This window comes from Labrus bergylta, chromosome 16 (assembly GCF_963930695.1).
Source record: "Labrus bergylta chromosome 16, fLabBer1.1, whole genome shotgun sequence".
Taxonomy (NCBI): Eukaryota; Metazoa; Chordata; class Actinopteri; order Labriformes; family Labridae; genus Labrus; species Labrus bergylta.
Window position 1 is genome coordinate 25,028,089 of NC_089210.1, and position 23,601 is coordinate 25,051,689.

Here is a 23,601-nt window from a genome sequence, read left to right on the forward strand (position 1 = left end):
GATTTGCCTTTTTTCAAGCTTATACATTTGCAGGCACACATCAGTCAATGATAAATCAAAATGCAAAGAATTCCTGAGTGTGAAAGGGCATGTATGGTGGATAAATAGGCAGAGAGTATGGCTATATGAAGAAAGGCTCTAGGTTTTTGTCGAATTGACAGAATGGAATAACCGCAAACAATGTTTCCTCAGTGCGCTACATTACATAGATAATACCTACAGAGGATAGCATATAAAGAAAACAGTTGTTTATTTGCAGATGTGTACAGTTTGTGGCATACAAAGGAAACTAATTGTGAAACTCCCACTAACATTTTCAATAGCCTATCAGTCTAGAGAAAGGAAGAAACTGTAAGTGGGACGTGTGTCCTCATGGGTGGGTTTAATGGCACATGAGACATCTCAGTAAAGAGGGCCAGTCGTTACACAGCTGTGTCAGGTCAGGTGGATGGAACATGTTATGAGCTCCAGCCTCATCGTTACGCAAAGATTTTGTTGGGATTCGCCGTTGAGGCTGTGCAGGACTGCGTCTCCAAGTCAAGTTAAACTCAATAACACCGGAAACCGTACCATTTCGCAAAACCAAACGAATGCGTCGTAATTTCTCGACCAACAGGGAGACCTGCATGGAGCAACGTAAGCTCTTTATTTTGAAGGATTAAACTACAATATCTGCTCGTCATTCACGTGTGCTTGACAGAACCGTGAACGCTGGGTAGTTCGGGACGATTGGAGAGCTCAGAGTACAACGCGCTCCCACGCTCAGAAGTTTGCTGGGACCTTTAATTGTGTTGAAGTTGAGTCGAATGTTTATTTTTCCTCCTATTTCCAATTAGCGTCCATTCTTATTTTTATTTTTTTCTCTTCTATCAAGCTCCCCCCCCCCCCCCCTCCCTGTCAAACTCACAACGATACCTCAGTGACTAGCAGTCGGCTGGTTGACCGGGGTCTGCTGCTGTCAAACTTTCGTTGACATGGATTTGTTGCACCGACGACGGATGGAGTGAGAAGTTCTGAGTTTCCATCAGCTAGCCAAGGCAAGACAGACTCGTTGCAGCTCCTTTTTTTTGGAACAAGTCGTCTGTAAGTTATTGAACTGAAGACATGCAAAAGTTCAACTCCACCGGTACCAACAGCAGCACGCTGCCCCGGGACGCAGAGCTCCAGCTGCGGTTAGCTGACAGCGGAGGGGCCGGGGAAGGGAAAGAGAACGGTGCTGGGAAACATTTCCTCGGCCAACCTGGGGAGGAAAAAGTGCTTTGCACCAAGAGGAGGATGCTCGTCGGTTTGGATTTAATATGTCTTTGTGTCGGTAAGATGAGTTTATTTTCTTACATTACGTTAAAAGTTTGAAGTTCGGCAACCCTTAGGCTACCCATATTTACAATCTTTAGGCTACTAACCTAAAATCAACTTTTAAAACTTTAAAGAACCCACAAGAGCCCTGCAAGCTTATCTTTAGGTAGCATATGTCAACAGCTTAGTGCTTCAGGTCTATATTTACTTTTTAGAGGTCATAAAGAGGTTAAACGAAGCTTGTTTTTGGGGAGGAAAAAACCCCACTGGATTGTAATTTGTAAAAGTTAACGAAGCTACATAGCACTTTTCATCTAGTCAAGCTGAAAGTGTTCAAAACAGAGTTCAGTTCAAAAACTTTCAGCCCGTCCCCCTCGGTGCACGTGGGGGCAGATGGGAGCGCGCGGGGTGGGGGGGGGGGCTCAGCTGGCAGGAGCAGAGTTGTCCCGGGAATTCATCTGTTCCCATGGAAACCCCAAAGTTCCCGGGAGAAGAACGTGGGAATAGGGATAAAAACATGCCCACTATTCTCTGAGCGCTTTCCCGTCTCACTGCAGGATTACAAACTTTCAGCCACAAATAGCCCAATTAACAGTTCTTAGCTAAAAATGCTGCAGAGGCTTATACTTAATACATTTCACAAGAAAAAAAAACAGTTAGGCTATATGTGGACAACAATGCAGGGGTCTCTGACAGAACCATAATAAAGGAGTGGTCAAAGATGAGTTTCTCTATAGACCCACTCTCTACTGAATGCTTATAGGTTGTGATTATTGTGTCAAATGTCACACATGCATTTGTTGTTGTTGTTGTTGTTGTTGTACATTTAAGAAAATGTTAAAATGACTGATGCTGACTTTCACATGCTGTTGACTTTTCTGACTTTGTTCAACCAGCCAGTATTAACATACCATCATCAGTCTGTTTGAGACCTCTGTGTGAATAAACATGTTCGGATTGAGTACAAAGCAGTACAAATGTCATTATGTAAGGTATTATTACCAGTAAGACTCAATGTTATAACAGCTACACTTTCCCCTTCATGTCCTCAAAGTTCATGAATTGTTAATCATGTGATTGTGAGCTTTTCACTTCAAACAAAGTCTTGAAACTCTTATGAAATATTGGCCTAAATGTGTTAAGATGGTAATGTAAACTTAAAAATATTTTAGTGCCCCAAAGTGCCAAAACATGATGCATAGTTTGTATTACAATGTAGAAGTTTTGTTTTTTTACAAACATAACATGTATTTTTTATTGCTTTTGTGAGCTATTTATAACCGATCCAAACACTGATGTACAGTATCTCAAACTAAAGCAATGCATTACATTGAAAGAATTGTTCTTTCAGTTCTTTCAGTGGGACTTTATTTTGTCAAGGATACAGGGCCTGAAGCTGTCAGAAATCTGTCAGCCTTAGGAACAGCGATTCTCTCATATATGTTGTGTGATAATTGTCTGACAAAATAGGAATATTCCAGGTAAATACCAACGCTGATATTTGTACTGGACTCGTAGAGGGCATGAGTAAAACTTCTTAATTACTTTCAAACTCTCATCAGTGTGAAGTGTATAATTCTGTAAACCCTGCTGGAGGTAACCAGTTTTACTTTAGCACCTGCTGTACTGTGGACTGTCACATTTAGCAAAGATAGTCATCTCACATGACTATTGGAGGGAAGGGAGCATCAGTGTTGTGTTGTGTGAGTGAGCGGTTATTTGGACCGGCAGCAAACGCGAGAGGTGGAACTCGTCTAGGCAGACGGACAGGTCTCAGCCGGGTTGGCGGTTAAAGCGGAAGAAATAGCCTGGCTGTTAAAAAACAAGAGTGTGAGGCGGTTAGTTTTGTTGTCACGTTATTCTTGACCCCTGCAGGTATGCTATTAGCGCTACACTCAGCTGCTTAGCTTTTTTTGTTTTGTTTAGGAAGTGGTATATAGTGACACAGCATCAGTCAGCACGACAGAGGAAATAGTCTCTCTCAGTTCTCCTCCTCAGAGCACGCTACTCGTTCATCTCTACATTACTAGATTACAACACTGAGTCACTGAGCCTCAAGCTGGACACAGCTGAGAGGATTAAGAGCAAGTGGGTCTTGTGACAAATATACTTTGTCTAATAAAAGGGGCCTTATTGTTAAAGCTGTCAAAACTCCCATTATTTGATAGGTGGGTGTGTTTCCTTTTTTAATAGAGCTGTGAAGAACTTTCATTTTTGTCCTTTTGATGTGGACCTAACAAAAGCACCGGGTTTATAAAGATATCGATCTACTTGGTGTGTGTATTTCTTTTGAAAGCGAGAGAAAGACAGACAAAACCTATTTTGGATTCTTTTGTTGAGACAGCTGTTTTTTCTGGGTGTAGCTATCAGGTTGAGGTTGATAATTGTAAAACGACACGGTGAAACTTTATTTAAGCACTGCCTCATGAAGTCTAGCCTTCAGCTTAAGGTTTCTCTTCGGACTTTTTGATGGTAAAACTTTAGCTATTAGCATTCCCCGGTGATGTTATGTCTTTGTCAAAATAAGCCAAAGCAGCTGAAAGATCTGTCGCCAAAGGCCAAAATGAATGTTAAGGAAGTTATTCTTACGTAAATGTCCTCTGTGACCTCCACGGACTCTCAACAGCCTCGCTTTGTATTTCATACATTACATAGACATATTACATACCTTTATAGGAGGAGGAGACAGCTCTGGCCAAGGTTATTTTCCCCTCTGCTCTAGCGTGGCATTTCTTTGGTAACTTCCCTGTTTTTTATATATATATTTTTGATCCCTCTCTGTGAGTTTTTGAAATCTTTTTCTGCTTCCATGAAAATGACTAATACTGACTCAATGTGAAAAATTTGCTCATGAATACGAAACACATGGCTCTTCAGTCTGCGTGCCATTAAGTTTGCTTCTTCAGAATCCTAACTGGCCGACCGTGTTGACGTCTGTACAAACTTTATAGGAATGGCCAGTCTTCTTGCTCAGAGTCTGTTTTGCTTCACAAGTCACAAAGAGGTAACAGTATTAACTCAAGACTCAGATTTAAGTCAGAACAAGGAATGTGGTAGATTGCTCAATCTTGTCTGTGTTATATTGAGTGATAAAGTACAATATGACTTAGTGTTACACCATTCCCTCCTCTGTTAGAGCCATTGGATTACTGACAGATAGCTTGCTGTCTGGCTGCTTCCTGTCTGTCTCTGCCCTGTTAACCATCATGTCAGTTATCAGAGAGCATCTTGACTCATCTGCGAGCATTCAGAAGTGAATGCATCACTTATTAGAAATGAACTGGGCCCTTCAGTTGACTAAACTGAGTAACCCAATTTTCCCCTAAACATGCCATCGTCAGACTCCCTCAGACAGTTAACCCTCCGGCATTATTCCTCCTGTAAAGGGGCTCATTCACTAATGTTAGTGTGGAATTTTCCCCTGGAGCCTCCTGTCGTCATGACGTTATCAGCTGAAGAGGGATTCCACCGTGATCTGAGGATTTCACTGTCTGTGTGTTTAAGACGTACCTTCACGTTAAAGGTAATAAGATAAAGTTAGTGCGGTGTGAAATTATCCTTGAAATTGTATCTGTTTGGAATGCTGGGATTTTATTATCTGAGGCTTAGACCCATGTTACCTGATCCTACTCTTGCTCAACATGGGGCCTGTCTAACATTGTACTCCAGATACAAGCAGGTGTTCTTTATGTCGCTGTTATATAACGTACACATTAGGGGTGCTTCACAGGGATGTATTTTTCTGATATCTTGTCAAAGAAATATCTACTCCCACTTATAATAATCCACATCCCTCTGACAAGTCTGGATAGAGATCTGATTTCAAGATTTGCTTGTAAAAGTAAAAGTATTTGCCAATGGGGAAAGCAAATTTGACTTGTTGACTGTCAACTAATTAAGATAGATAGATGGATAGGCAGTGAGTAAGTTGCATGCTGAAAGCTTCTGAATGCAAGTGTCTGCTTGTGTGTCTCTCTGTGGGCTTGCATTCCTGGTGTGACTGTAGGGGTCTAAGCAGGAGAGAGCTGACAGAATCTGCGCCCTGTGGCTGCATCTGACATCAAACGTCCAGCCACCCAGAGGTCAGGAGGTGTCGGCTGTTTGTCATATCTGCTGAGCGTGCAGGGACAGGCCTCCCTGCCTGTACTGCTGTTTCCCTCCAGCACAGGTGGTCCTTACTCTGTCATCACCCCAATAAAGCCAGTTATTGACTCTCTTGAGAGTCGTTGGGAAATGATTGGAATTGGCACCTAAAAACCTGCTATTAGCTTATACAGCTTAGAGGACCTTTATGATTGCCTGGGCCAGACCTTTCTGTAGGTTAATTGGGATATAGTTATACACTTTCACAAGACGTCAGGCTGTGTTGAAATCATGCAATATAGGGAAGAAATCCCACTCCTGATTTATTAGAAAGAGTTTTATTCAGTAGTTAAAAGACAAAGTAACTGCAATCAGTTGATCACTATTCTGTGTGAGTGTGTATTCTTGCTCTAGACGTGAAGCAGCATGCCAGGACCAGAGGATTGGTATCTACCTAAGTGATCTGAATTCTAAAAGACCTCCTTCTTTCCAGCTAATCTCTGCTTTTGTCCCCTTGTCCCCATTTTTCCTCTCTCTTTCTTTAGGCAACCTCTATTTTTGGGACTGAAGGTGTTCTGGCAATGTAAATAGGTGTGTGAGTGTGTGTGCTTTATGTTTGCATGTGTGTTTTGGGCGGATGGCGGGTTTATGTTAGAGGATTCCTAGTTGCCTTTCTTTTGGCAGCGAAAGCTGCCAAGTGAGTGAGACAGCGAGAGGCCAACACGTCACAGCTTGTCGATTTGTAGAGGGCCAGGAATATTAAATTCTCTCTTATGTGAATGTATTTGTGTGTGTGTGCGTGTTTATGAGTAAAAGTGTGGGTGTGGGTGTTGGTGTTTTTATATGTATGCGTCATCTTTGCTGCATTGTGGACACCCTACTACTGCTGCCATGTGCGTGCTGTTTGTTGACAATTTTGCCGGGCCTGCTTAGCTGCACGCTCTAGGCCCTGATCAAACACACTCTGAAGTTATGGAACACAGTGGCGTCACTCTGACAGATGGAGAGCCATTAAAAACGCCTCAGACAAATCATTAGCTAGTGGAAGAAGTGATTTTGCGTACTCTCCCTTGTTAGTGTATTAATGCATCTCCTTCCCATTTGACGTTACTGCAGAGGGTTAGGAATCCATTAGCTGCACCCTTCCTTAGAGAGACTACACGGGGCCATACACTTTACTGTCAATACGTCTTCCTTCGTCCATTAGCACACCAGAGCCAGCTCAGGCCTAAGAAATGCCTCAGTTGCCTGGAGGCTTAAGGGGCAAGTGAGAGCCTGAATGGGGGAACAGCCCCAGGGTGGGAGAGTGGAGTAAGGTGTGGAAAGAGAGAAGGGGTTGAGGATTTACAGTAGAGGTCAGAAGTCAGACCTAGGGACGCCTGAGGGATCTTATCCACAGCTGTCTGTTCTTGTCCTCGTGAGGAAGTCACTCTGAAAAGGATAGGAAGGGTTCAGACAGCAAATAGCTTCAAATGTACTTTTAATGAGGCAGCTGCAATATTCTCCTCCATGACGGTTCCATAAGTGCCCAAGGTGGTCCATAGTATTAGCCATAATGATTGAATAAAGATGCGTGTGGTACTCTAATCCTCAGTGCTCATTAGCTAGAATGGGTTTGGCAAGGCTTCCAATCGAAGTATCTACCTGAATCCCACTACAGCCTGTAGCCTCTGCTGTGCGTCTGTCAAGACTAATGACTCGTCTTCTCTTTCTACGTTCCCCCACGAGGAGACTTAGCGATCCCCCCTTGGCGCCATGGCATGCTTACCCATCATCGAGTCTGTTTTATCATTGTGTCACATTTCACCTGCTGGAGCCTTCCCTCCCTTCATCCTCTCAGGATTCACTCTGAAGTTGTTCCAACTTCATGCAAAACCGAAGCACACAGACAACACAACCCTGCAGCCCTCAACTCTTTCCATACATACAGCACCAGCACTAGTAGGCTGCTCCATGCCAAATACCTCCCCTGCTGTCTCGCCACAACCCTCATGTGTTCTTCTCACATTGTTCTTTCTGCCAGCTCTCACCTCACTGCGCACACCCTTACCTTCACACCGCAAAAGTTTCCAAGGTACATACCAGAGTGGCGGGTCTTTTATGTTCCTGCTGAATCAGACAGGCAGACAGACAGCCCACTTTAGACCTCACCGCTCATGCCCTGAACTCCAGAGCCGGGCTCCAGGAAGCAGGTCAGTGAAGTGTGGAGAGAACAGAAGCAGCTGTGGGAAGCATGCCTCCACTGGCCAGCAGGAACGGTAACAGTAACAGTCGAATGGGTGAGCAGGGGATCTCCTGGTGTGTGGGGAAGGAGACAGGTACAGAAACATTATGTTTAGTTCCCAAAAACCTTGTTTTGCTCCATTTGAATTTATCAGTTTTGTGCAACGAAAGCTTTAATAACACATTTTCTTCTGGCAGAGTAATTTCAGATACTTTGAGTTTCACTTTCTTTTTGGACAACCTGTTCTTACCGCTGTGTGATTAGAATACATGCACCATATGTCTTACAAACATGATAAACTCGTAAGCTTGGAACACTTGAATTTGATATAACACATTGCAGTGGGTATCTACCTAAAGATGTTGTATACAGTCCCGCAGCAGCAGCAAGATGCTGATGAAAGCAGATGATTAACAAAGATGTTAGACTGTTGTGGCTCCTGCACTCTCTCTTTGTTCTTCACTGATTCATCTCTTTGCGCTGCCATCAGGGCAGACCAAACAGATTAGTCTGTCACAGCAATCCAGCTAATTCTGAAAAAAAAAGAAGAAACTGTTGTCAGAGCAGGGGGCAACTACTCACCCTTATCCTCCCTATCCACCTCCTCACTACCTGGATTGGGCCACCAAGGATGAACAAGAATGCACATGCACACATACACTCTAATACACACACACACGCACACACACACGCACGCACGCACGCACGCACGCACGCACGCACGCACGCACGCACGCACGCACGCACGCACGCACGCACGCACACACACACACACACACACACACGCACACACACACATGCACACATACACTCTAATACACACACACACGCACACACACGCACACACACACACACATGCACACATACACTCTAATACACGCGCGCGCGCACACACACACACACACACACACACACACACACACACACTCTAATACACACAGTACTGTAATTGGGATTTTGTCAGTTTACCGTTGCCAATCATAATCACAGCCTTAGTTATCGTACTACAGTGTGTGTGTTCTTTTGTCTGCTTGAGCCTGTGTGATGGTGCACACAGTCTCTTCCCAGACTGGCTCTTAAACAAAGTCTTTTTTTTTTTTTTTTTTTTAAATCAGATGGAACATAAAAGACTTGGCTTTGCCCTTAAAGTACCTGTCTCAGACTAAATAGTGATTATAGTGAAGAACAGATCAGGGCTAGCTAATGGAGACAGTTCTGCGCAGTGGAATCATTATTGCATGAATAATTGAACAAGCCCACCCAGCCCAACTGCAGACTGCTGTTTATGAGCATGTTAGGCCAGCAGTCACACAGCTTCTTGTAGTGTCGTAACCGCGGATTATCATGCTTGCAAAGATTCAAATTACGACACTTCACAGTTCAGTTCGCAAACTTTTTAGTATTTTTTATTTTTTGCAAGGTTGACTCGAAGGAAAACAAGCAGCTTAAACTTTAGTTGGGAAACTCTGGCACATGCGGGCTGGTGAGAGGCCCTGGTAGGGTGGATGGACCACCCCTGAAGGGTGCTGTAACAATCTGCGTTACAGCCCAGGCGCTGCCCGGTCCAGAGCTGCAGGCCAGATGGACCTGTGTTGACAGCTCACTTATTATCTGTCCTATCAAAGGGCAAATGTAGAACGAGGCCTGTGCAGTCAAATATTATTGGGTGTGATGAATCCGATGCCCATTACTGTGGCTTAGATATAGCTTTAGGCTGAGTGTCATGCTAATCTATGAGGATACACAGGCTGTTTGTCTGACAGCAGAGGAAGTATTCACATGAGTTCATTTGTGATGGTGAAGTGGCTTTTAACCTCAATGTCTTTCAGCTTGTTTGGCTTTAGTGTGGTTTATTTGGTTGGTTAGTTTTTCTTTGAGGTGCTGGTGGGTTTGGGGTGGGATTGTTTGGTTGCCTGTTAGTCTATGTGGCTGCGGGTTTGGTTTGTTTGCATCCCAGTGTGGTTTTAACTGTCTATGTGAGTCTGGATGTGTGTTGGGGGGGGGGGGGGGGGGGGGGGGTATTCTGCTGGTTGAGGTGGGGTCGTGTTTACAGAGCGGGTCCCAGCAGAGCCCAGATCTCTGACCCTCACATTCCAGAACCGCCACTAATCGCCTCCGTCTGCTGTTCTCTGTAGAGAAACCCATGCTGCATCTCTCTTGGCTCCATCGCTCCAGTTTTCTCTCACCCCAGTATTATTGCCCTCATCCCCATTTGTCAATTTCCAAGCCTTCAGGCCGTGCGTTTTAGCCCAGTTCTTAGTCTGACGCTGTATTGATCAACAGATGTTCAGTAACACGACCATGAAGCAAGTCGATGAATAACCACCATCTGCTCTCCTTTTTATACTCGGCCTCTTTCACTTTTTTTTTACTTTTTGCTCTTGGTTGTTGTTGTTCTCTCTTTTCACAGTGAGCTCATTCTGGGCTGTGGTCATAGATGTGTAAATTAGAACCAGAAGAGTTTCTCAGAGTGAGGCACATATCCCCTCTGCTCTCATTCCTCCTCTTCTCCTTCCTCCCTCCTTCTCTTCCCCCCTCCTCCCTTCTTCCTTTCTATCCCTTTTGACTGTTTGAAAGCATTCCTGCATTGAGTGTCGGGCCCAGCGAGCAGCACATTTTGGCTCGGCTGTGTTAGCTGGCCCACTCCTCCTCCTCCTCCTCCTCTTTCTGGGTCCTCTCACATTCGCTTTCCTGGCCTGGCTCTCTTTTGAGCATGTCTTGGCCAGGTGCAGAGATTTGCTCACAGCTGCCTGACAGATGATGTGAAGGTCTCTGGAGTGTTTTTGTGTCTTGTTGTGAAAACTGTTTTAACGTAGTTGTAAAGCATGGAGGTTGACTGTGAAACAGGAGCTTGTCATTTGTGTAGGATTGTGCAGATACTGAGTAACTTTCCACATTGTTTCTGGGACCACTGCTTTGTATTTCTTCACTGTTCTGAACTGAGAGTGTGTGACACAACTCCAGCTAAGGTAATTTTGGTGGATTAAGTTTTGCAAACAGCTTGCCACAGTGGAGTGAACTTTGGTTCTTAGCCCTTAGTGCCAAATCCATTCATGGATATCATGCAATAGTTGGACAACAAAGCAAGGCCATCAGTGTTTGCAGCCCCGTGGTCTTAAAATGTGCTGATATCTGGCTCAGCAACATGTTTCCCATTAGACCTCTCTATAAGTACTGAAAACGATCCTTTAAGAAGACAATGTTCCTGCTTCAACCGCAGAGTGTTTCGCTCTTAATGGAGAAAATGTCCATTACCTCTCTGTCAATGCAGGAACATATTGATTATTGACAGATAAGTGGCCATATTGTGGAAATGGATGAGGACACATAGGAAGTTAAGATGGTATGGAAATCAAAATAAATGTCTTTTTAGAAACACAAATTCAGAAACACAATTTTAGACTTTGGAGCAGCAAAACAGACCGTTTAAAAAAAAGGTTTCAAGTGAAGTGCTCAAAGTGCTGACAGACTAAAAAAACATATACACTCTACTGATTGTATATTGTGATGTTGTAGTGATTATACTGACAACAGAATTATACTTCAATTCCTCCATTAATCAGGAGAGTAAGACTTGAATCATTGTGAAGTGTTTCTGAAAATATCAAAATAAAAATGATACGTTGACTAAACTGCATACTGATCATAGTCACTTCCCTCCATAACACTGCACAATACCCCCCCTCCTAATGTACACACAATGTGTAAACACATTCACACACGCCAACATACACATGCAAATACATGCAAACCAGAATTCTTGTCACGCCAAAAGGCTGCAACTGTTGCCTGTTTGTTGGGCAAGTTGTCACTGAAACCATTTTTAAACTTGACTTAAGTTTATTATTACCAAATGACAACAACTCCACACTCACTCAGTTTGAACCAGACATGAACCAGAGCACAAATGTATGATACACACAGATAAAGGGATTAGGATTAGGAGGTTAAGAGAGTGCATTTCGTGCCGGTGGCAGAAAGGAACCACGCTAGCCCTCATACAGGATATTTATTTTTAGATTAAAATGAAAAAAAAAGGGACATTCCGAGTATTTACCTAAAGCTGCAAGAATTACTAAGCTGATGTTAACAAATCAGGATAACTACAAGCGAGCGGTTTACTGTAATATTACTGTTCCTCAACGTGCGTTATGTAATATATTTAAAACACCTTTTGAGTCTCAGGTAAGTCCCGTACAGTATCAATGCTAACTGAAGGGGCACCATTGTTCACAAAATACAGCATCATAGGATTCCTACAATTTAAGTTTTACCTACACGTTAAAATCAGAGTTGTATTAGTAAAATGTTTTATATGATTTACCCAATACACAAAGTAATGATTGCATGGCTTGGCAAAAAAAAAACATCATCTGGCATTTGTTAAAAAAAGCAGGACTCTTTGTACAAACAACACCAGGACTCAGAAACAAATGATAAATTGGTTCATAGCATGAAATCTTCTGTCTAATATAACAGATAGATGTGTGACCTGTGTGTGGGAGTTATGTGTTACATAGGATCTGAGCAAAGTAGGTTCTAGGAGTTCTAAGTATGAAGGTGTGTGTGGGTGTGTGTGTAAAGGCTAGTAAACGTGGCGTCTGAATGAGATGAGTTGGAGATCGGGGTCAGATAAGAGGTGTTTCCTATCTCTCCGTTGTCTCACTCTCTCTCTTTGTTGGCGTCATGGTCTCTGCTATCTGCTGGCAACATGTTTCCCTCTCTCTTTCCCTCCCTCACTGTTTAAAACACATACAAGTGGGCTGTTTTTATCTTTGCTGTGTCTTTTATGTAAAGGGTAGCCTGACTTCGACTGTAGAGGTCATTAACACAAGTTGTTGACAGTATAATTCTCAATCTAGTCCATGCTATCTCTTTCAGCTGTAGTCACATGGCTGTGAAGAGTTGCCTCTTCACATGTTTTTATGCTGATAGCCTCAAACCTATAGCATGCTCCCTTGTTATCACTGTTTATCAGTTCAGTGAGGCCAAGTTTTATTGGTTGGCTGTATGTTATCACAGCACACACAAAGAAAAGGGCTCAAATGACACAAAGCCAATGTCGGAAAATTAAAAAAATGCTTCGTAGTGCTTTCCATGCTTTAAGGAGTATTTATCTGTATCGTTGGTTGTTCTTTCGTTTGCCTGATTTCGAGTTGTGTAGCCCTGTGTATTCTCAGTCACGTAGTCTGAGAGATTCCCTGGCAGAGGCCGTGTTTTGGACTGGGTGCGTTCCAGCCAACCAGCAGGCCTGGGATGACAGGAAGAGGCACAGAGGTTAATGATTAGTCCCATGTTCTTGCTGCATTCCATGGGGTGACAAGGGGACATGGGATCAGGGAAAAAGAAATGGAGTGGGCTGGGAAGCTTTAAACAGGGCTAATGCCTATTCGTTTTTGAATACCCTAATAAATAGCCTTGAGGTGAAGCCCCTTTTTCATGGGGGTATAAACACATTCTTTTACTGTATTAAAAATGTTGTGTGACTTTAACCAATGAACTTTCACCAAATGGCTCTGTGCTTGTTTACTTCAGTGTGCCAGACCTTGACACCCTTTCACCTGATACAGAGATCCTATAATAAGTGACCAGCCAGGAAACACATACATAGGACAATGATTAATCTAAGATAGGGTGGAATGAAATAAAAGTGACTTAAGGAATCATTGTTTTTAAATTCATTGCCCTTCCTGCAGTGGGTTCTTTGTCATCTTTTGGCACAGGGAAACTTTCTGACTAACACACCCTCTTTCCAACTTCTTCCTCCTGCCTCATGTTAATTCTCCACTGTCATACCCATCTCCCCACATGTCTGTCTGTCTGTATCAGTCGTCTCCCCTTCTCCCTGATTTTTCGTTTGGAAGCAGCTATGTGTGGAATGCTTGATCCCCAAGGAATCTAGAAATGGTGTCACCAGATGACTGACACCTTTAAGAGCTGCTACCCTTCATGCTCCTGTGAGACAGGAGTTTGTCTGTATCGCACTCTGTGGGTCTCTCTCTACTTTTGTTATCTTTGTTGCACAGACTACATACTCACAGACATTCATCAAGCCATCTTTTGTTTTTCTGCCCCCCCCCCCCCCCCCCTTTTTCTCTCCCTCATCTCATCAGCCTCCATCCCATTCTTTGCATGTGAGCTGAAGGCGGTGGCTCCGTACAGGCGAGGCTTCTTCTGCGGAGACTCCAGCATCACTTATCCCTACGTGGAGAGAGAGGCCATCCCTGACAGCCTGCTCATTGCCGGGGGTATAATCATCACCGGCCTAACGGTGAGACAGTTGTTAGGTGTTGGTTCTGTGAGTTATTTTGGAGGAGCATGTATGTTTTAGTCGAACAAACATTCTTCAACAGCTTCAGTATTTGTTTAGCTGTACTGTATGACTATAACCAGTTTCTCTTGTCTTCTATTCTCCTCAGATCGCTCTGGGTGAATGCTACCGCGTGCGCTTTCGAGGTGTCTACTCCAGAGCGTTTGTTCGAAACTGCTATGTGTCCTGCCTGTACAAGGAGCTGGGGAGCTTTATGTTTGGTTGCTGCGTGGGTATGTCTCTCACCAACATGGCCAAGCTGAGTGTGGGGCGCCTGCGGCCCAACTTCCTGTCCGTCTGTAACATCACATATGCGTCCATAAACTGCACTCCCGGCAGCTACGTGTCGCAGGTCGACTGCAGGCAGCCGCATTTTAAGATGGTGGAGGAAGCGAGGTGTGTTCTCATGAGTGTTCTTGCTCAGAAAGGGTTTTGGTTTGTGTGCTAAAGGTGCCTGCCTCCATTCAGTTAATGTGTAATCCTCGGCGTCTTTTATTGACCTTCTCTTTCAGGAAGTCTTTTTTTTCCGGCCATGCTTCCTTCGCAATGTACACCATGCTCTACCTGGCAGTAAGTCAAATCTACTGTTAAATACACACACACACACACACACACACACACACACACACACACACACACACACACACACACACACACACACACACCCACCCACCTACCTACACACACACACGCACACGCACACACACCTGGAATGTGACCTTCACTTTCACCTGAGCTTGTGTTGAGTAATTACAGAATACTGCATTGTGTTTACAGTGTTTTAGGTATTAGACTTGTCACCATTCCCTAGAGGCCACAAACACTCGGTGCAACTATTAACTAATTAAACATGCGCAGACACACAGAGACATGTGTTGCTGGATATATTCAAACTTCCTGATCATGAGGGAGGAGATCTTTGAGTGCAGCTATTCTCCAAAGGCATCCTGCTTCACACTGAAAGAGATGGTGAGACAGAGAGAAAAGGAGGAGGGGGAGGGGGGGGTTGGGACGAGGGAGAATGTTTTCCACGGGGAACATGAATAGATGAAGAGACTCCACAGACAGAGGAGGCCTTGTTGTGGCTCTCATTTAGAGGAGGGGGGTGGTGGGCTGAATATGCCTGCTGAGAGATCGACAGGCTTCTTTCAGTAAGAAAAACCCTTTCAACCCTCCCCATGGCAGCCTCCCCCCCCCTTCATCGCTCCCTTTTCTGTTACACTGCTCTACCCCAGTGTTCATTGGTGCATTGTGGGAGAGAAGCGACAGTTAGTGGAAGACAAAAAGCACATTATTAACCATTTAATGTCCATATTCATCGTGTATTCGTACAGTACAGTTTTAGATCACTTTAAAATTGAATTGTGAGCAACTGATGAAATATGAAGATGTTGCTATCCCAAAGACAAGAGATAAGGGAATCACTGCCTACCTTATTTGCACTTGTGCTCTTTACAATTCAAATGAAAAGCAGCTCTTCTCTGCTTAGAAAGAGACAAACAATGACGAGTAGGAAGAGGCTGAATAGGAGAACTTAGAGGATAGAGTACTGAGGGGGAGATCTTGTCTGGAAAAAAAAAAACAGTGGCCTCTGCGAGTTACCCTCGTTTCTCTCCTCTCCTCTCCATACCTCACTTTATTATTTCTTCACACACACATACACACTGCAGACACAACCACATACACTGGCATGCGAGTTCGCTGCTAGCTAGTGTTTCAGGAGACTCGAGAGATTGTGTCAAACCTGTAGCTACATGCCACCCGGACCGAGGCCAGCTGCTAGTGGTTAAGGCAGGAACGGCGGCACCTGCTCAAAGCGCAGAGGAGAGGGAGAGAAGGACCGGCAGAGGGTAGGCCTCACTCAAGGAATGTAGGCCACGTGAGCTCCAGAGTGCTATGGGTCCAGACAGACTTCCAGCCACCTCATAAGGCTGCATCACGCTCGCCCTATGACCCCAATCTTTACAGACACAAACATCCACTCTACACCGCAGCTCCGGTGCAGGAGATGAGGATGAACAAAAGCAGGAAATGGGATTTTGATAGTGTTAATGGACCCGTGCCAAGCTCATCTTTCCCTTCTGGGTAGAAGACTGAGAGGATGTCCATGTTTCACTTAAAGAGCTCCTCCTGTGTTTACAGAGCTCAAATCAGAAGACTTTCATTATCAGTTTATATTTACGGGGCGTTCTTTAACACACAAGCTCCAACATGCACTTTTTCACTTTTTCACTTTCTCACTTTTCCACGGTAATTGCAATGTCTGTCACAATATGATAACAATATTTATCTCCTTGTTTTTTTTTTTGCAGTTCTACCTGCAGGCACGGTTGACATGGCGAGGAGCTCGGTTGTTGCGTCCACTTTTACAGTTCCTCTTAGTGATGATCGCCATCTACACTGGCCTGAGCCGCATCTCGGACTACCGTCACCACCCCACTGACGTCCTCACGGGATTCATTCAGGGAGGGCTCACTGCATACTGGGTGGTATGTGGAACATCACTGTTGTCTAAATAGTCTTAAAGAAAAGTTATCTCTGTCTTTACAGGATTTGTTTCTCTCTGCACTCTGTTGCCTGAGTTAGCTTAAACAATAGGCTCTCTGCTTCTTCTACCTCAGCCTGATCTCTCATGGTGTTTATAAACAGAATGATTGACAGCATGTGTGGTCTGTGTATATATCCTAACATGTTTTTGTGTCTGTGCCTGCAGGCCTTTTACATCTCCTCCATGTTTAAGCCCTGCACCCGTCCAGACCTGTCTCCCACTAGCATTTCCCTGGAGAGTCCACTGTCCAGCCAGCAAACGGTCTGTTAGCAGGCACACGCAATCATTCCAGGAATCAGAAGATAAGTGAAGATGGACTGCAGGAAGACAGGGAGAATGTCAGAAAGCACACATGAGGAGACAGAAAAAGAGAAAGGGAATCAATCTAAGAGAAGGATACGATTAAAGAGTACAATCTAACACAAGCAGACACTCATTACACATTAATCTAACATGTTCACACACTCACACATGTGAAATATAAGAAGCACACTTGACTTAAAGTCAAAGCCGTCCAGTGAAAAGAACTGCATAGAAATACTACAGATATTTTTTTATATATGAAAAAAGAAATTTAAAAGTCTATTTTTCAAGAGGATTTTTAGAAGCTGCTAATGTTGATAGTTTCCAGTTTGATCTTGTTTTTTTTTTGTTCTGTGATAGAGGCTTTTGGTCAGTGCATTTTGTTAGCTGTACTGCTAACTCTTTTGCCTTGGGTGAGGGAGGAGAAAACGCCAGCCTCTTCCTTGTTTTTGACCCTCTGCTCAGCTTGGAGAAAAAAAATCCCCCAGCAGCTGTGAACTGAGACCATCAGACCTCAGATGTAAAAACAGCTCTGTACCAAGTGACAGAACTGGAAGTGATAAGGAACAAGCACTGGCTTCAACTTCTAACCGTCTTTACCTTTTGGTGGCCCTACGCGCCGCTGCTCTAATCAGACTGCCTAAATCAATGTAACTTAACTATAACCTGTATGTAAGCAGAACAAAAACAGTGTTTGTACTGTTTTACAACGTTAACTTTCTTTATGTGTGTAACCATGGTAGTGACGTGGAGGACTAACCTTCCAACTCACTATCACTTTTCTGTACTAACCACTTTGACTGTGTCTCAGAGATGGAGGTTCGACTGAATTTTGTAACCTTAAACTTTTGCCCCCTGACTCTCTGAGCTGCACCTTGATTTATGCCACTCTGACGGGAGGGACTGCAACCCCAGCCGCCCTCCTGTGTATCTTTATTAATAGCACTTGAACGTACATAATGGAACCTTCTAATTGTAATCAATATTATATATTTTATCACAAGTTTGAATAATCAGTGTTTATTTTTGTTAATGGCAGACTCAAACTGTTTGTTTGTCTTCTTTTGTTGTTGTTGAAATGGTAATTATTCAAATAGAATGTAAATAGCTATGTCATTTTATAAACCACACAGAATTTCAAAAGTATTAGTTCCAGTTTTGGACAGTTTTTACATGTTTATTAAGTGTTTGTATTTACGTTTGTGTCCATCAGGTACGGAGAGTTACTATTGTATCTGTTGTAACTACTAGACTGAGCCGCAGATATTATCAGAAAGCTATATTTTTCATGTTCCCAGTTATTGTTATAATTTGTTCGTGTCGTCTGTGAATGCCAGAAAAGGCAGAAATAACCACTGTACTCAAAAAACCAAACCAATAAAATGAATGTTGAATATTTTCCTGTCTTTTGTTATTTTAAGTGAAGTGAATCACCATGGCTCCTCTCCTGACATCCAGAAACACATTCTTAATGTTCATGTCACCATATTTATGTCATCATGGCCGTCTCTGACCACTCACATTCAGAGTTTAGTCGATCAACACACTGCCATAAATTCTGTTAAGAAACAGGACACCAGACACCGTGAGGAGGTAAGAAAGCCTGGGCTGAAACAAAACATAAACACAGAAATGATAAGCGGTTTAACCTCTTGTGTTTGGAAGCCTCCACTCCCGTACTCTTCTACTTTCTTTCAATACAACTCTCTCTGCACACCCATCCTCACTCTGCCCCTTCCCTGTTCTCAGTTCTTTTTGTATGCAGTGAAGCATGATGGGCTATTTCAGGGGGTCATGCTACCATGGAGATGCTTTGCCAGATACAGGTTGGGGCGTCTGAGGCATGTCTTTCATTTCTTTTTTCTCTTTCTGATCCACTTCCAGGGTGAGGGAGGGGGGGAGAACAAAAAACAGCCTGGGATCAGACAGAGTGAGACAAAGAGGGAGAGCTACGTTAATGGGTTTGTGCATAATGCTGAGGTAAGGAGGACGGACGAGCAGGAAATGTGGCCCAGTAATGAAGGGAGGGAGCAATGAAGCCGTTGGCAGTGCAGAGGAGGAGGTAGATATGGGGGAGAGTGAGGGTGATGGGCGTGGGGTGTCAGGGTGGGAAGGAATGTGATGGTGGTTTTCAGGCCTGTTTTGTTTCATAATACTGTAACCAAGGAGACACATTTCATTCCTGAGCAACGTATATGCCAGTGCTTGTGTGACAGGTTCTTGTCTATCTGTGTCTGCCCCCCTCCTTGTTATTGTCTTGTGTTGAGGTGTGTGTGTGTGTGTGTGTGTGTGTGTGTGTGTGGAGTTTACATAGCCTGTCAAACATGACATCTAGTTTACACTGTGACCGGCGTCCTCCTCACTGACCCTTTGCCCTAATAGAAATTAAGAGGGGTCAACAGGCTGAGGCACATTCTGTATGTTCAGATTACTGAGGTCCAGGCAGGAGGGCTTCGCTATTTACACGGCTGTGATTGTGCACACAGCAGGAACAGGAGCAGGGCACTGTGGTCATTCAAAATGAGGGGTATTTGAAGTCTTATCTCAACAGGTGAACAATATTGTCCTTTTTTTTCACTGTGGAAGGAAACTCCCTCTATCCCTCTTTCCACATACTTCTCTTTGGGGAATTCCTGGATAAGATTATGATTGTTGTAAAAATTGGACAGGTGCAAAAAATACTGCTTTGCAGTGCTGATCCAAATCAACACACAGATAGGTGTGCCGCTAAAAGCACGTAGCTCACCTGCATATCTCTTCCTGTCTAAGGAAGGACACTTGTGCGGTACATGATTTGTCTGACATTGATAACATCACCCAGACAATTTTAGCACAGTCAAATTCCATCTATGAAACCCTTCCCCCCCGGTTAATGAAATGGCCTTTTTAATAAATATATGTGAGACACATCTCTTCACACAGTCCTCACAAAACTTCAAATGTCTCTATTTACCCAGTAAAAGCTGCTCACTGCTGTGAATTGATTCAACCGTGCGGAAAATCATTTTCTTGCAAATGAATTTCTGTTAAGTAAGAGCTTTTCTCTGTGGGTCTCCAAGGCATTAGAGACATAGTCTCTGGAACTCTGCTGGTCTCTTATACAGCTGCAAACCATTTCTTAATAGAATTAAAAAGGATTAATGGGCACTTTAGTATGCTCAAGTTCAAGCTTGCTCTCTTGGCCCTTCACTGCCATGAATATTTCTACATCTCCAACAGAAATGTAAATCAGTGCACGCACTAGCTGTAGCCATTACGACTGCAAGTTGGCATGTTGTGGAATATAAGTCTGTAAAAGACGTTAGCTTGCATGATCCCGATGAGAAATCTTCATCTATCTTGTCTGCAGGGATTAATATGCAATGAGCTAAATGAACTAACTATGAAATCATCCCCAAGAGAACTGACAGATTCAAATGGTGTGCAATCACTTACAAATGACAAAATGTGTGTGTGCATCTCCTCACATAAAGAAAAGTTAATGCATACCAAAATGATCAGTGCAGCACATGCACACACACGTACTATCTGACGAGGACAGTTTCAATGTGCTATCTGTTGAAGATAGCATCACTCAGGGCACTGTTTTTGTGCTCAGGCGCACATACTAAGTATGAATTTACGAGTTTTAAAGAGAGACAAAATAAGAGACTCACATTAGAGTCAGCCACTAGCTCTCTGTGTACATGTATATAAGGGTCAGGGTCTCTGGATTTCTCTATTACAAGAGCTATAGTTGCATCAATATATACAATATAAAATACACTCGTCTTTCTGTCCGATCAGTGCTCAGGACTGGCTTAAAATGATATTGTTACATACCCACAAAGCCTCTATTTACCATCGAAGAGGTTATATCATTGTCTTAGAGGAGTAAATGAGGCATTACAAAGGTAGAAAACATAGAAAAAGGTCACCTGATAAGACTTGGCGCCATAGTGTGTTGTATGATTATTCCAGTGTCAAGCTGAATGCTTCAGGTTACGGTGACCATACTGTAGCTCCCCCTCTTTGTTAAGGTCTCTGCAGCAAATTACTTTCACTTTTCTTCCGTCTCAGCACCTGTGGAAAAAAAGCAGCTTTAAGCATGTTTAAAAAGTGGAACATGGATTTATATTAAAGATTTGACTCAGTAAATCAAGCTTATCTACGAGAACCTAGACAAGACACGTTGTAGATAAAGATACCAAACCACTTTGTTTATATTTTGTGGTCTGAGGCATGAAATATGTCTAGTGTGTGTGTGTGTGTGTGTGTGTGTGTGTGTGTGTGTGTGTGTGTGTGTGTGTGTGTGTGTGTGTGTGTGTGTGTGTGTGTGGTGTGTGGGTGTGTGGGTGTGTTCATGTTTGTTCCATAACTTGCAGGCTGCTTACTGGAATGTAAAAACAAGACCATGTTCATAAAAACAATTGCTGGACCCTTGAGGTGTCAGTGATGGCTGCAGTGCAGAGATGGGAGGATGATCCCGGGTTACAAAGTCATCAAGCTAAGCCCTCCCCCGCAACACACACCAACATGTAGTGTTGACGTAATAGTGACATGACACTCATCCCATGTTATTACAAGCAGGGGAATCATGAAAACAGCCAATTCATCACTTAAACAAACTACAGTACCATACTCGAGTGGACCTCATGAAGTGGGATGTATGCGGCTGACCTCAGCACTCACTCCAGAGCTCTAAGGAGATGACCTCACAGAATATACATGTCGTAAAAAAAAAAAAAAAACACATCTCTTGCATGTATTAGACATGTTGGAGTGTGTAATCTCTGTTCATGTGTTAAAATGTTTGTGAACATGCATACCATCCATGTGCTTATTGTGGAGGTCATTAAGGCCATAAATCACACTCTCCCTCACACGTTCCACTATAATCCCTGATATACACAACTGTACTCTTCCATACACAACACTGTTTATAAGAGAGCCTCATTGTGTGCGTAAGTCTGATTGTACAAACAGCGTTCGAAGGACAAAAGCAAAGGAAGACAATGATAATGTTGCTCAGAGAGAGTGGTTTGATAGTAATCAATTGTTTTTGATTTCAGCAGCGTGTTTCTTTCATTTTTCTTTTGAATTAACATAATTTCTGAATTTGCTTCACATTTTTCCTAATCTAAGTCATTTCAGCCGTTGCAGGTTGGTTGCCCTTGTCAGCCACCGTACTTATCTCAATCATTGATCAGCTCTGTGCAGTTTTCATGCTTGACATCAGTGTTGTTTTTACTCTTATTGCTTTGAGTTGTATAGGTTTCAATAATTATGTAGTATATATTAAACACAAATAACCCTGGTCATTTCAACTGAAGCAAAAACTGTAAATATAGTGCTTCTTAAATATGATGTAATCATTTTCACCAGTGGTTCTCAACTGGTCAAGCCTCAGGACCCAGTGACAACTCCTTCATGAAAAGCCAAATTTCTGATCTTTTCCAATCAATCAGATTGTATTTAATAAATAAATTGTGCAGTTTGGACCTTGGATGGTACAATGCGTGATGGAACAAAGAAACGGAACGAAATTCATAGACTTTTGACAAAATCTTTCTTCCAGGCACAGCTTCAGTTCAGTTGAAAACCATTGATTTAGACCAACTCCCTCAGCATCCCCAACCCTTACTGCCATCCAGCACCCTTTGTCTTGTCGTATGAGGCTGTCGGGCAGGTTGAATTTGAAAGGGGATGAATGTGTGTCTGCCTTTTGAGCGGATGTGAGTTCACAGCACAGTATGTGTGGGACAGAGTGTGATAGTGAGGACGTTGCTATCAGTGCCGCGGTGCTCCTAATTACAGTCCTCCTCAGGAACCAGCTGGAATAACACGGAGAATTAAAAGAGGCTGCAGTGCCGAGGTCACACTGACAACAGCGCAGAGCATCAGAGAGACAATGAAGGAGCTTGTTGGAGGCCAGGAAACTGTTAAATACAACACAGGCCTCTCTCTATGCCTCTTCCCTGACTGTGTATTTATGTGTGTAAAAATACTTTAATCTGCACTTATGTGGATGTAGGTGTGATGATAGCTTTGAACCAATAGTTTAACGACCATGCACACTGCAGACACCTGACAATATTCCTGTAATGCCTTGTTATGAATGAGGGGAACTAGTGAGTAATTTGTGTGTGTAATGCTGATCTGCTAACATAACTTGCCTGGGAAAGCTTAGATAATTGGTAGTTTGAAGACAGTAAGTTTAATACTGTAAGTACCAGGTATCATCTCAAATAACTGATGCCCATGTTTTCTCTCCTTCTTCTTTTGTTTTAGCGCTCCTTCAAATAAAACTCCCTTGTGCTATTGGGCAACAGGTGGACTGTGACAACCTTTACAACACATTGTTTACAGTCAGTTGGTGTAATGTCGGTCTGACGTTCACAGCTGCAGGCTACCATCATTAGAAGTGTAAACTTTTAGGGGGGGGGTTATGGTTGCCTCCGTCCTGTAATTAGGTTTCTCCTTCCCCTCGGTCGTGGTGACAGATGATAGTAGAGAAAAATCCAGCGATGGAAGATGATGTTCCTGTTGGAAGATGAGGAATGATGGCAGTGACAGAGAGACGACCTGGAACCACACAGGTACCTACCTGTCTAGACACTGAACAGCTGTGCTCAGCTACAGTTAGCATACCGAAAAGAAGTCACGAGTCAGTAGGTTTGTCTTTTAAATCAAAACAATGAATGTGTTCTACCGTGACGGCTCAATTCAATATGAGTCTCCCAGTGCATGGTACCAGAGCCAGAGAACTGGAACAGCTAAATGGCAATCAGCCATTTTTATTGTGGTTTTTTTTTCACGCTAGTACATGTGTAAAGGTCTGCTGTGTAGATGCGTTCT

At 43.3% G+C, this 23,601-nt stretch overlaps 1 protein-coding gene across 1 annotated transcript; it reads left to right on the plus strand.

Moving 5' to 3' along the window:
• The first annotated feature begins 415 nt into the window (after nt 1-415).
• Nucleotides 416-18,162, plus strand: ppap2d (phosphatidic acid phosphatase type 2D). The gene is made up of 6 exons (XM_020640887.3): nt 416-1,312; nt 13,717-13,874; nt 14,023-14,309; nt 14,426-14,483; nt 16,226-16,402; nt 16,627-18,162. The coding sequence occupies exons 1-6, from the start codon at nt 1,105-1,107 to the stop codon at nt 16,729-16,731; spliced, it is 993 nt and encodes a 330-aa protein (XP_020496543.1). The 5' UTR covers nt 416-1,104; the 3' UTR covers nt 16,732-18,162.
• The last annotated feature ends 5,439 nt before the right edge of the window (nt 18,163-23,601 follow it).

Bases quoted from the DNA above. Each gene is read 5' to 3' on its own strand.
- ppap2d (XM_020640887.3), top strand. From the start codon at position 1,105: ATGCAAAAGTTCAACTCCACCGGTACCAACAGCAGCACGCTGCCCCGG. The intron at 14,310-14,425 runs GTGTGTTCTCAT...CTTCTCTTTCAG, and splicing joins AAGATGGTGGAGGAAGCGAG to GAAGTCTTTTTTTTCCGGCC. The intron at 16,403-16,626 runs GTATGTGGAACA...CTGTGCCTGCAG, and splicing joins GGCTCACTGCATACTGGGTG to GCCTTTTACATCTCCTCCAT.